This window comes from Octopus bimaculoides, chromosome 2 (genome assembly GCF_046866305.1).
Source record: "Octopus bimaculoides isolate indiv1 chromosome 2, ASM4686630v1, whole genome shotgun sequence".
In the NCBI taxonomy this organism is placed as follows: domain Eukaryota; kingdom Metazoa; phylum Mollusca; class Cephalopoda; order Octopoda; family Octopodidae; genus Octopus; species Octopus bimaculoides.
In genome coordinates, this window is record NC_142929.1 from 189,355,528 (window position 1) to 189,370,069 (window position 14,542).

Consider the following 14,542-nt stretch of genomic DNA (forward strand, 5'->3'; position numbering starts at 1 on the left):
TCTTGCTCTGTTGTTTTATTGCATTCATGTGAGCTTAGGAAAAGATGGCAGATGTTCTACTGTTGCTGCCACTACTACTACTACTACTATTACTACAGCTGCTGCCACTACTACTACTACTACTACTACTACTACTACTGCTACTGCTGCTGCTGCTGTTGCTACTACTATCACTACTATCCGCTACCCTGGGCGAAACGCTTAGTAGCATTTCGTCTGTCCTCACGGTTCTGAGTTCAAATTCCGCCGAGGTCAACTTTGCCTTTCATCCTTTTGGGGAGAGGGTGGTGGTGGTGGTGGTGGAGTCGATAAAATAAGTACCAGTTGAACACTGGGGGTCGATGTAATCAACTTACTCTCTCCCCCCCGAACTTGCTGGCCTTGTGCAAAAATTTGAAAACACTACTACCACCACCACCACTACCACCATCACCACTACCACTACCACCATCACCACTACTGCTATTCAAATTACCACCACTACCACCACCACCACTACTACTTATATCTCCTTCTCATCCTCACAACAAAGCTTACAGGCTGTCAGCCATCCCTAGATGTCACACAATCGCAACCGGTTGAAACTGGATTTCAACTTAAAACTGATTTTGTACTTAAGTGAACGAATACCCTCCTCCTCCTCCACCCTCTCACTTCTGTTGTGATTGATCATGATTGAAAATGGAAATCTTATCCTCCATATTGATTTTTCGTTAGGTGAAAGTCTGATTGGTGCGAGTTACAGCTGGGGGTTTTTTTTTTTTCACATTCTTAGTTTAAAAGTCATCAAGAAACAACTTTGCTTTCCATTCTTCCAGAATCATCATCATCATCATCATCGTCGTCGTCACATGGACCCTAATTGAGAACCACTGTCCTATACAAAACAGAAAGAGATACACAAGAAGATTTCAAGTTTCCCCCTAATGGCTTATTATTCAACCAGTGAAAGAAGACCTGCTTTTGTTAATTTTATGGGGAAAACAAAGGGAAACCCTCATTAAGAGACGGGGGTGTTCAGAAGTATTTTACATTTGATATGGAAAAAACAATGAGAGGAATTTATACTTTACTAGCCTTGAAGCTGCCCTTTGGGTGGGGCAGCATTCACACTGGCTCTTGCAGAGGGCACCTTTGAGGCCTTTGGTCCTCTACTCTTGTGTAATGAAGCTTACTTCTGCAAATGTGCTAAGAACTGATGCTGATCATAGTTTAATCAATAAGCTTAGGAGCGAGGTAAATGCAGTAAAAAATAGGGGATGCAGTGGGGCTCCATGTAAGCAGCCCTTCAGAAATTTAACCTCCTTACAATACACCCTGGGAGTTCATGGTATGAAATTCATTGTCATTGCTCCGATTTGGTTTCCAACGCTATGTATTTAGTTTAAAATGCAGTAAAAATAGTGGGGGGAGGGAGTCAGTGGGGCCCCGATTAGGTGGCCCTTAAAAAAATAGATCCCCTTACGACATTCCCTGGGATTAAGGGAGTTGCTGGTTTGAATCTCATTGTCCTTGCACCAACAGTCTAGGAGGAAGTTAACAAACATAAAGATGTAATGGACAGAGAAACATTATTCAAATTTATATCAACCCATTTGTGCCCCAATTTTTTTATTTGTTTTATTACCAAAAACCATTTTTTATACAACTTTATCTGATACTAAATATATAAAAGAAATAATCATTACTATATTTAAAAGACACTACAGTTTTGATGACTAACTAAAAGATCATCATCATTGTTTAACATCCGTTTTCCATGCTGGCATGGGATGGACGGTTTGACTGGGGTCTGGGAAGCCAGGAGGCTGCACCAGGCTCTATCTGTATTTAAGTATTTAAATATAAATTCATGCTCTAAACACTAAGCTAAATAATGACAAAATTATTTTACTAAATTCTTCAGTACTTTCAAAATTAATTGAAATGAAGGTATTGTCTTTGAACAGAAATATGGTAACAAAAGGGTTAAAGTGATTTCAATTTAAACCTTCCACTAATAATTTCATGTCTGTTTATATCTCAAACACCAATTTAAATAATTCTTTATTTTTCTCAAAAGGGATTGAAATGAAAGTATTGTCTTTGAACAGAAATATGGTAACAAAAGGGTTAAAGTGATCTAAATTGTAGATGAAGCAAGAACGTTTTTTAACACTAGGTCTGCTAGGTCATGGTCTGAGCTGAGACTAAACAACAACTTATTGCTCCACACATGGAACAAGCACATGATTTCTTTACAATTGTGTTGACTGATTTCTTCACCAATTTCCATCAGAAAGAAACTTATAAAAATAAATAACAAATACAAAAATATTAAAAACATAAATTTGATTTATTTTAAAATACATTTAGTTTAAAGTCTGTTTTATATCATCCATCATCTGGCACTTCTTTCATCATTTATGGTATTGTTACATCGAAATATCTTGAGATATAAAAAAACAATCCACAAGTTCATATATATCATACTGAAGGTTTTCTTCATCAGAATCAACCCATCATCCATCAAAAAAGCAACAAACCTTTTGTGCTTTTTGATAGATAAGACAGGCCATTCTGTAAATTCAACTGATTTCTGGTATGTTAGATTCCAACAGGTTCAATGAATTGATCAGCTCTGGTAGTCTTTCGTCTGCTGTCGTATTGTACCTTCAGGTGTGACGAAACCTTTGGTTCTGCTGCTCACAGAATGCAGTAACGAAATTTGTATCATTATCATCATCATCATCATCATCTACTGATAGATACAGATGAAATAAAACGTGTGCGTATGTATATACACATATTTCACAAAGACAAAAAAAGAAAAGAAGTGTCTGATGGAGACATCATACTGCTACAAGAGAGGTGTCGCACTCCGAGTGATTTGTTGGTGGCAAACGAACATTGAATTAATTTTTCACATCGAAAGTTAGGAGGAGCGCATCAAAGAGAGATTGAAATTGAAATGGGATGTTCCATGCTTTTTGAACTTAAAACTGTTAATTTAAAATCAAAATTGAAAACCCTTTTATTTCAATTAAAGCTAATACAAATAGTTCCAGCTTGGATGAATCTTTACTTCGAAAGATAAAAAGAAAAAACACAAAAGTCATATTTTGACATATTTTGGCAAATTACGGGGAAAAAAGAAACATAATAAAAAACAGAAAAGAAAAAAAAAATGTAAAGTTATATGAAAAATATTAATTTGACAAAATATTGTACCTGGGAAGTGAGAAACTTGGAGAATTCTTTCACAAAACAAGAATTGAATATGTAAGGCAATGGGAAAGGATAAAAACAAAAACTGGTGTGTTTGTATGTGGGGTTTAAATTTTGGCACAGGGTCAGCAACCCTGGGGCAGGGGGCCAGTTGATTACATCAACCCCAGTGCTTAACTGGTACTTATTTTATCAACCTCAGAAGGATGAAAGGCAAAGTCAACCTCGGCAGAATTTGAACTCAGAAAGTAAGACAGCTGAAATGCTGCTAAGCATTTTGTCTGGCATGCTAACACTCCTGCCAACTTGCCGCCTTATTTCTCTGAGAAATATTGGTCAATGAAATTGCTGAATATTGTCTTGAGCCCTAGGACTCATAGGGTCAGCTACTCAGTTTCCATGGTGTATATATGTGGTCAAGATCACAACACTGCCTTTGAGTGAAAAGCCAGCCCATCAAAAGGGGACTCATTTACAGTTGAATGGTGGACTGGAATAACATGAAATGAAGTCTTTTGCTCAAGAACACAATGCATCACCCAGTCTGGAAATTGAAACCATGACCTTGCAATTGTGAGGGCAACACCCTAACCACTAGGCCATGCACCTTCACCATTGGTTCATCACATCTGTGTATGTTTATTTGATTTGTGTCTTTTATGAGATGATGAGTCGTTGAGATGTGAAGATTGAGATAAAAAATTGTTGTGAAACAATAATGAAATAATATCAAACAATATTGAAACAATATCAAACAACATTGAATATTGAACAATATTGAAATGGCTAAATGTTAGAATCTCTTTCTTCAGCAGTTGTTAGTTTCAAGCATTAAACAGAAACACTAAACTCTCAGAATGTTTCAGAGAGAAGCTGCCAGCAAACAAGCATCACATGACAAGCAATGGAGGGAATGGGGACTGGTGTTGTTGGAGGTGATGGTGCTGGGAGAGTTACTGGTGTTGTTTTTACTTCCAACAAGTGCAAGAGAGGCAGAGATAAACTGCAACAAACGTGTGAACAAGTGAAGTGTCTTATAGGTAACTAGCATTGGTATTGATTGATGAGACTGTCAAATGTTGTTATACACTGCTGGCCACAATGCACTTTGCATTGTTTTACGCTTTTGAATGACGCCACCCCACCAGGTGGGGTGAGCAGGTCAACATTCCTGCTGCTTGGAATAACAGTCCTTTGCAAAGTTACGCGTTTACAGCAAGTGGATTGGAGCAATGTGAAGTGAAGTGTTCTGCTCAAGAAGACAACATGCAGCTGGTCTGAGAGTCAAAAGAACAATATCACAATCACGAGAGCAACACTCCTGACCATTAGACCACGTGCCTTTACCTTAAAAGTAATCATATGACAAAACAAAGCAAAAACAAAGAGTAAGCTTTAAAAAAGATGAATGCGATGAAACATAGATCTTCCTTGTTGAAAGATTAATGAGAATTGTCTTTAAAAAAAATGATGGATCTTAACCCTTTTGTTACTAACCTGGCTGAAACCAGTTCTGGCTCTGTAGTACAAATGTCTTGTTTTCATAAGTTCTGAATTAAAATTTTCCATCAAACCTTAGTCACAATTTATGTTCTTAACACCAGCTGAAAGATAACTAAGTTATTTTACTAAATTCTTTGTTGTATTTAAAATTAATTGAAAGAAACATAGAGCATCTCAACAGAAATATAGTAACGAAAGGGTTTAAAAGACGAATGTGATAAAACATAGATCTTCCTTGTTGAAAGATTAATGAGAATTATCTTAAAAAAATGATGGATCTTAATCTGTTGATGTGTATCTTGAGCACAGAGCAAGGAAACATTTTGGAGAGGGCAAGGGTCAAACAAATTTGGTTGCAAAGGTATTTTTAGCCTGGTGATTGTTTTTTTTTTACATTTTCAAATTCATTCTTTTGGCTGTAGATTAATTAACACACGTGAGTAATTAGGCTAGCGTGTTGCACATATTATGGAGAGACTTAAAAGAGTGAAGCAGGGAGAAACTTAACAAGAGCACTGGCAAGTACCATGTTTAATCCATCAGCATTTAAACAGGTTACATTTGACCCAAATATTCTATTTTATGTTCAGATTGGTCATATCTGGCCTCTCACACCTACCCTACAATGTCATTCAAAAATAAACAATCATATTATTGGCATCTCAAAACTGAGATGATTCAGGATTAATTCAAAACAATGTAAATAATTAAGCATTACTGTTGCTAGATAAATCTGAATGCCAAAGGATTAATGGTATATAAGACATTTTTTCCTAAAAAATAAATATCTCTAAGAAATCAACCTGGATCCAATATGCAAAGTTGGGCCTCCTGCAAGTGTTACAGCATTAAAAACTTTTGTTTTTTCCTGAATATGTGCTATTAAAGTTGGGGTGCAACTAACAGGCCTGTGTTTTTTAATGCCATTAAATACAATCAGCTTTCCATTGCAAACTGCTATTTCAAACAACTCTATCTGTTCTTAACATCTGAAGCATTCGTTTGTGCAGTAGAACTTCGCAGTACAAGCCAAGATTCGTGCAAATTTTTGTCTTGAAGTACAAACGGAAATCTGCAGTACGAGCACACAAATCGTCCCATCTTTAAGGTAATTCAGTTAATAAAACCAGTTTATATATTTCTTTTGCATTCTCTTTTTTAATAATTGTCATTTTACTTGTAACTATACCTTTTCTGTTTTTAAAACCCCTAAAAAGTTATTTTTGAGTGGCTTTGGTAGGCTGGAATGGATTAATTATATTTTAGTTAATTTCAATGGGGAAAACTGATTTGTAAAACGAGTAAATCATAAGACGAGCTCAGTCATGGAATGAATTGAACTCGTACTGCTGAGGTATCACTGTATTTTGGAATTTTTTTCATGTTACTCTCCTGCAAAAAGTGAGTTACAGCTAATTACTTTTTTACCAAAATATATAATTAAAAATCTCTGTGAATATTGGGTTTAAAGCTATGGCACACGGCCAGCAAGTTTTTTTTGGGGGGGGGGGGGTAAGTTGATTACATCGACCCCAGTGCATGACTGGTACTTATTTTATCGCCCCCCCCCATAAGGATGAAGGGGCACAGTTGAGTAGAATGCAAAGACAGCCAAAATGCTTAGCAGCATTTTGGCTGGCATGTTAACGATTCTGCCAGCTTGCCACCTTAATCTCTGTAAATATCAGTAATTAGAAGTAATTAGCTGCTGCCATTCTTGAACACCAAATTAAGAACATTGCAGAATGTCAAGAACTTCCAAATTCAAGTGGAATAGTTCAGCTATAATCCTTAATGCTACAAAAAAGTAACATTGAGTATATTTTAGGTGAAAATTTGATGGCAACATCTGAGGCTGTGTGGTAAGAAGCTTGCTTCCCAACCACATGATTCCAGGTTCAGTCCCACTGCATGGCACCTTGGGCAAGTGTCTTTTGCTATAGCTTTGGGCTGACCAAAGCCTTGTGAATGGATTTGGTAGACGGAAACTGAAAGAAACCAATTGTATATATGTGTGTGTGTGTTTGTGTGTCTATGTTTTTCCCCCACCACCACCACTTAACAGCCAGTGCTGGTTTGCTTATGTCCCCGTAACTTAGCAGTTCAGCAAAAGATACCAACAGAATAAGTACCAGGTTTGAAAAAAAAATTCTTTTTTTAAAAGTACTGGGATCGATTCATTTGATTAAAAATTCTTCAAGTTTAATGAGTGAAACAAGTAAAAGCTAAAAGATTAACGAACCTCCAAACTGAAAATCCCTGCATCTGCCTCAATCCTCATCTCTAATCATGTCACACTTCTTTTTCACACTCTACTACACTTCCCTACCAACCCACCTTTTCTGATCCTTTATCTCTATTTTTCTCTCTCTAATATTCACCTTCTACCTTGACCTCACATCCCTCTCTCTCTCTCTCTCTCTCTCGCTTTCCAGATGGGTAAACCATATTATATCCAGTTCTATATTTTTGAGATGAGGAATTATGTACATTATTTACAACAGATGGACAGGTGTCCTCATCTTGTTTGTTGTTACCACAACATTTCATCAGGTGTAATCTCCAGCCTTCATCAGGTGTCCTGGTGGAATTTCAAACCTAACCCTTTATTTGACTTATGGGGTACTCTCTTCTCATTCCTAAGGTATCTTTTACTGATGTTATTATTATCATTATTCATTCAAGTCACTGCCTGGGATTGAACCCAGAATATTGGGGTTAGTAGCCCATGCTCTTAACCACTATGCTATAACAGCAAAAAATAACTTAAGAATGAGAAGAGAGTACCCCATTAGTGAAATTCCACCAGAACACCTGATGAAGGCTGGGGAGTACATCAGACGAAACGTTGTGGTAACAATAAAGGTGAGGACATCTGTCCGTCCAATGTAAATAATGTACATATCATATTCACTTCTTCAGCAAGACACATGACCCTACTCCTCCATCATACCTTCATATCCTGCAATATTATACCCTGCTCAGTTAAGGGGTCCTGCCTTGCAAGTTACTCGATGACCTTGCTGCCACTGGTGCCACAAAAACAGCAACCAGTACACTGTTTTGGTTGACATTAAAAAGGGCATCTGGCCCCAGAAACTATACCAAAACAGACATTGGAACTTGGTGCAGTCTTCTGCCTAACCAGTTCCAGTCAAACTGTCCAACCCATGCCAGCATGGAAAAAGGATGCCAAATAATGATGATGATATATAAATTAATACAAACAGATCAACCATAACACATAATATATATAGACTAATCGTCATCTCCATTATCAAATTGCAATTTGAATGCTGTTTGCTCTGAAACTATATGCTAATAAATCTCTCGTTATCATTTTTAATGATATAATTGGGAAAATAGCTTGTTTCTACTGCAAGGAGTATAACTTTTTAAATTAAAGTTTCAGAACAGGTCTCGGTTTTCACATTTTAGTATCTTGTGTACATTTTTATTTAACATGAAGAACTGAATAAACTAATTTAAAATAGTTTCCCCCAATTCACTGCATTGTTCTGGGGATTAGATACACTTCAGTATCTTATATAGTCTATTGTATTGTACATAGTATATCATATTACTATAATATACTATGTATTATTATATATACAGGGTGTTCAAAAAATCTCTCCGCAGTGAATCTTTTAAAGACAACAACACTGAGAGATATTGCTCAAAATATTGTCTCTCTCCATTTCTAGGCCAACTCACTGAAAGTGAGATTAATAATGCATACTTTCAGCAAGATGGAGCTACAGCATATACTTTGCGCATCACCAAGAGTTTTTGGTGAATGGATTATTTCGAAGGGACTTTGGTCACCAAGATCACCTGAATTAACACCACTAGACTATTTTTCCTGGGGAGCAAGTAAAGGATCAGTGTACAAGAATCGCTCGAAAACCATTAATGAGCTAAAAGACGCAATCATAACCTTCACACGGTCCATACTGCATCAAACTCTCCAAAATGTATTTCAAAACCTGTGTAGAAGAGTCAACTAATGTATTGAAAGCGAAGGACGATACTTTCAACACCTCTTATAAAGTCTTGTAAAGTCTAATATATTCTTTTGTAGTCTTATAAATATTTATTTTATAATAAAATACTCACTGCGGAGAGACTTTTTGAACATCCTGTATAGCTGCACATAGGGTGTTCAAAAAGTCTCCCCACAGTGATTTTTTTTCTTTCCAAGATATATTTCAAAACCTGTGTAGAAGAGTCAGCTTGCGTATTGAAAATGAAGGATGACACTTTCAATACCTCCTATAAAAAGTTTTTTAAAGTCTTGTAAAATCTAATATATTCTTTTGTAGTCTTATACCATCTTCTAGATATTTATTTTGCAATAAAAACACTTACCACGGAGAGACTTTTTGAACACCCTGTACTATAGAATTTGTATAATCTATTGTAATGCTTTTTATATGCTGTTACGTGGCACCAGCACGTAAAAAGCACTGGTGCTTGTGCCACATAAATTACACTCAGTACACTCTGTAAAGTGCTTAGCATCAAGCTGTAGAAACCTTGCCAAAACAGACAATGGCGCTTGGTGCAGCTCCTGTCAAACCATCCAACCCATGCCAGCATGGAAAATGGACGTTAAATGATAACAACGATGATATTATTATATACTATAGCATATTGTGTTGTATGTAGTATAGGAAAGTCTACTTCTAATTCTTGGTTATTCTATTAAAGAAGGCAATTTTCATCAAACCAAAAAGATTCATAATAAAAGAAGTTTTAGTATCAATTGTTGTATATAAATATTGTTATGTGACTACAAGTATTGATCTTTCATCAATATAATTAATTGATGTTCCAATAGACTAAATGGTTCCTGTGATATTGGTAAGGTCACCTATTTTAGTGGCCAAGTATTTAATTAAAAATCCAAGACAATAATGGAATAAGGAATTTGCGTTGACAATAGCAGATACTATTATCTAAAAGTATTACACAAAATAAATATCAGATAGCTTATATTTTGTATGATATATGAGATGACCAAAGGTCCATGATGGCTTATATATAAGCATGGCCAGTACCTCGATAGGTCAATGTAAATATAACAGAAGTTTCCCCAAATACATTGAAATGAAAATGTCAAAAATAGCCAAGGTTTGACACAGAAAATCCACATTGAGTGAAACTGGATAATGAGTGCTGGTAAAACTTGATGACAACAAATTCATTAGATCTTAATTAACCACAACAAGTATTTTATTGTTTCTGGACAATCATGAGGATTTTGGTAGAAACCTTTCGTAGTAGCAAAAGACAGCAAAAAATTTTGATTGGTAATTTTACAAAACAGATAGTTTGTCAGTGTTCAAAAACTGATTTTAAACACAAACTTACTAGCAATGCCATCTTTCTTATGATATTAAAATTACAATAATCTGTGGTAAAAAAATGTAGCTTTGTGCTTTATTTACAAACTTATTTACATGAAGAAGTCTTCATAAACACCAAACAACAGCTGAGCTACACTGTAACCAACGAAGGAACAGATTTACAAACAAAATCAGGATTCTTGCCATCCACAGCCATTTAAAAAATGAATCCTTTAAGAAAACAAAAGTTACCATTGCAGAATAGTAAAAGAGTTCTATATTTGGATTGTTAGAAATTTGTCTAAGAGATTCTACTTAACATTCTTCAAAACTTCATCTCTTGTTAATCAACATCGACTTTAGGACGGAGAAGAAATAGCAAAATTTTCACAAGGAATTATGCAGTTTTTTTTTGTTCTTTTTTTGTTTTTTGGTAAACTATCTTTAGTTGATTCTTCTTTCATAGAAGTGAATCAAAAAAGAATTTAACATTTTTAGAGAATCAATTCTTGAAAAATTTATAAGAATATATCAGAGAGAGATGTAAGAAACAATAAGACAACAGTTTTAGACAGAATTCTCTTGGTAATTCAAGATTAAAAAAAAAAAACTGAATTTAACATAAATAACAATTTTCGATAATTAATTCAACAACTCCAGTAAAAGATAACAGCACAAGCACCATTTAAAGAAAATGGTAGCGATAAAAATCTTGTAAAATGAGTGCACGTGATGCACATAGATGCAAATGGTGAAACTGGAATGAAAAGATCATTGAGTGCAAGCTTAGCAAGCTTTAAAATGTTCTGGGACAGAAAAAGAAATGGTGAATGCAGAAAAAAAAAAAAAAAAGTTTTAGGTAACCAGTTTGATGTGGTTTGATGTGGTGAGATGTAGTGTGGGAGTGTGTTGAAACCCCATTCTTGCTTTCTGTGGAATACCAACGCTTCTCAGTGGATGTGAAGCAGAGTTAGAACTCTCTGTGTGTGTGTGTGTGTGCATGCATGTAAAAGTGTGCAGATGCATTTGGAATTTGTTGGTTGAAATCTTCAGAAAGACAGAGAACAAACAACATGTCCGTGTTGACGAAAGACAGGGTGGGAGACTGAATAAGAGGCAAAATGAATGTCTTCCAGCAGCCAGCAACTGATGGAGAAATCTTTTATTTCAGAAATAGTCTGTGTTGCTTTTTTAGATATCAAAATGGCCACAAGTAAGGTGGGGGGGGGGGGGAAGAGAGGCAAGGGAATATTTGAAGACTGGAATCACAGTTTGTTAATCATTGAAGAGAAGGAAAAAAAAAAAAAAATTCAGAATTGCTGTCCTTTCTGCTAAAAGCTGTAAAAAGGACAGAAAAATCAAATTCTAAAGCCATCAGATAGATTTACAATTGACAAGTCGACAATCTCTCTCTATGTCGACATAACCCTGAAGATGGAGCCAGAAGCTGACAGTATTTGTCGTACATCATTTGTAGAAGTGTATACACATATATATGTATATTATACATACACATGTATATATTTATATATATATATATGTGTGTGTATATATATATATATATATATGTATGTATGTATGTATGTATGTACCCCTTTATGATTTTATGGGATAAGCACCAGTTTAAAGCAGATGCTAACAGAAGACAAGAGCAATTTTTCCGACTTCTTCGGATGGTGGAGTCTAATGTCTACGGCCTTGTCCCTTTCTTCACTGTGCAGCATTTGAAAAAAGAAACAAAACAAAAGAGAAACAAATAGACACAATTCAAAAACCTTAATTCACAATTAATACTCATTAGAACAGGTTATTCAACAAGTTTATTAAAGATTAATTATGAATGGAGAATGATGAAGGGAGAAAGGGACATCTAGTGAAGGGAAATGATGGGGATAAAGAAAGGCATTGTGGTGAAGAGGTTAAGATAGAATCTGTAGCACCAAATATTAGTGACAATCTTCTAATTACAGGTAAGTAGTCGATTAAAGATAAGGTGAATAGTTGATTAAAGATTAATGAATGGGATAAGGAGATATAAAATAATTTTTCATTTAAGAAAGAAAATATAGTTAAATAGGTTTTAACATTCAAAAGGCACATTTGCATTGAAACACACACATGTAAGTATGTACATATTTATATACGTGTGTGTGTGTGTATAGACACACACGTACACACACAGACTGATGTACATTATAAATACTTTTTTTTCACAAATTCAAGCTGACATGTATACGTGCATACATATACAAATATATATATACATACACATTATACACACATACAGACACACACACATAGAGAGATAAACACAAAATAGATTCACAGTTACACTCTGATTGTGAATATTCTTTTGAAATGAAACTGAAAAACTTCACAACTGTTACTTTGAGTTTCAATGCAGCTGATCATCAGACCATTATGCCATTTGGAACCATAAAAAGAACAAAAAACAACAACATTCTATTGTACTAAAACTTCCCTTCTTTCTGATGGTTGGTTACATAAAACTTAGAGTAAAATTTTGAAGATTTTCAGCTTCAACAAAACATGATATATAGACACACACACATATTTGTGTACAATTTCCTCCATCTTATTTTGTACAACTCCCTTTAGAGCAGCGGTTCTCAACTGCGGCTCCCAGGCCTGTATGCGGCCCTCAAAGACCTTCTCTTTATAAACATAATAAACTTTTCTTTAATTGACTTGTGCTTTACTCTTTTTGGGTGCAGCTCCCTAAAAAAATCCAAGTTTTTGATCTGACCTGGATATTAAAAAAGCTGAAACCCACTGCTCCAGACAACTTGTCTGCCTGATCTATTTTGTCTCTTTCATGGTCCCATCCCACTCCTTTCGCCCTTACAGCCCAGTAAACAATCTACCCCTGTACCCTTACCACCATCCTTTCTTTTCTCCCTCCCCTTTCAATACTCCTTCAGTGACTACTCTGTTACTCTAACTACTACCCTCTCACTATAAATCTATTCCTTTCATATTTAACTTCTCTCTTCACCTTACCTAAAATTCTCCCCCCCCCCCTCTCTCTCTCTCTTTCGCCTTTGGTTATGTTATACTGCATGGTGAGTGTTGGTGCCATGAAAGAAAAGCACCTGGTATGTTCTGTAAAGTGGTTGGCATGAGGAAGTGCATCTAGTCATTGAAACTATTCCAAAGCGGACATTGGAACAAGGCAAGGTCATCTGACTTGTTAGATCCTATTGAACCATCCAACCCATGCCAGCATGGAGAGTGATGTTAACACACACTTACATCATCATCATCATCATCGTTTAACGTCCGCTTTCCATGCTAGCATGGGTTGGATGATTTGACTGAGGACTGGCAAACCAGGAGGCTGCACCAGGCTCCAATCTGATCTGGCAGAGTTTCTACAGCTGGATGCCCTTCCTAATGCCAACATATATAAATATATATATTTATATGGGGTCACGGTACTAAGCAGTGATGTGTATAAATACAAGCCTGTTGCCAGTTCAAATATGCTTGAGGCATATTTGAACCCGCAAGAAAGCCATTCACTGTATTTTGTAATGGAGAGCATTTCTTACTGTAGACAGATAGGTGGAAATAGTCAAAGTCAGTTCACAGCATTCTCTAACCAGACTTGTAGATGCATGCATTTCAGAGTGGTTATTTCCTCTTCAGCAACAGAGACCAGAAAGACACACTATGAGCTGACCTGAGACACAGGTCCAGCTTATGATATTATCATTGCCCTTCAATGACTGGTGGCACAATTCAGTGGCTCACCATAAACTAAAATGCAGGCTGACACATGCTAAGCAGTGATGGTGTATAAATATATTTTATATATTTGTGAATTTAGAGTTAACGTTTTGCATGTATTGTCCCTCAGAGATATTATGGAGTCACTGCAATGAAAAACTATAACTGAAATGAGCTTTGGCACTTAACGTCAGCTGTATATAAATGCAGAACTTTAACTGTACTGTGGCTAAGCTTAGACCAACAGGAGATATTCCTCTAATTATTGTCATCCCTAAGCAAACCCAGACATTTCTGAGTAGTTTAAAATTACCTATCCCAGCAAGAACCAAGCCTGCAAAGGTCATGGTGGGAGTGGATGACAACCAGGTCCTTTAGAAATAACTAAGACATGAAGTCTCATATGTCTGCAAGTACTGAACATTTTGACGCTGTCTCTTGTAAAGTTTTAGAACTGAGAGAGCTCCTAAAATTCTTAAGAATGTCATCAATGGCTCCAACTGCAGAGGATTGCATTTGATTCCTCTGAAATTCCTGTGGCCATTCTAAGCAAGAGATTGGTGCTTGAAGGTTACAAGCCACAGACATATGATGCCTTCATTTCATCAAAGTTGATCTTAACAACATCAACATGACTGAATATTAGAACATTGTTCTTAAGTTCTGAAGCCATGGATCGCTAAACATTAGAATTCCAATTAGAGTCTGTTTGTCCAAGACTCTGCAACAGTTAC

General features: G+C 36.0%; 1 protein-coding gene across 3 annotated transcripts in view; it reads right to left on the minus strand.

Moving 5' to 3' along the window:
- Positions 1-2,314: 2,314 nt before the first annotated feature.
- Positions 2,315-14,542, minus strand: part of LOC106878744 (uncharacterized) — a 33,467-nt gene continuing 21,239 nt past the window's right edge. Inside the window, exons 2-3 of one of the 3 annotated variants that reach the window (XR_016240852.1) lie at positions 4,705-4,811; positions 2,315-2,740 (exon numbers count right to left, since the gene is read on the minus strand). Coding sequence is in view for 2 of the 3 variants with exons in the window: in XM_089348234.1 (XP_089204360.1) it covers positions 4,783-4,811 (29 nt within the window). In the remaining variant the exon portion in view is untranslated. Of the gene's footprint in view, positions 4,812-5,465; positions 11,772-14,542 lie in introns of those variants that run through there. The other 2 variants (XM_089348234.1, XM_014928059.3) reach the window with 2 other exon arrangements.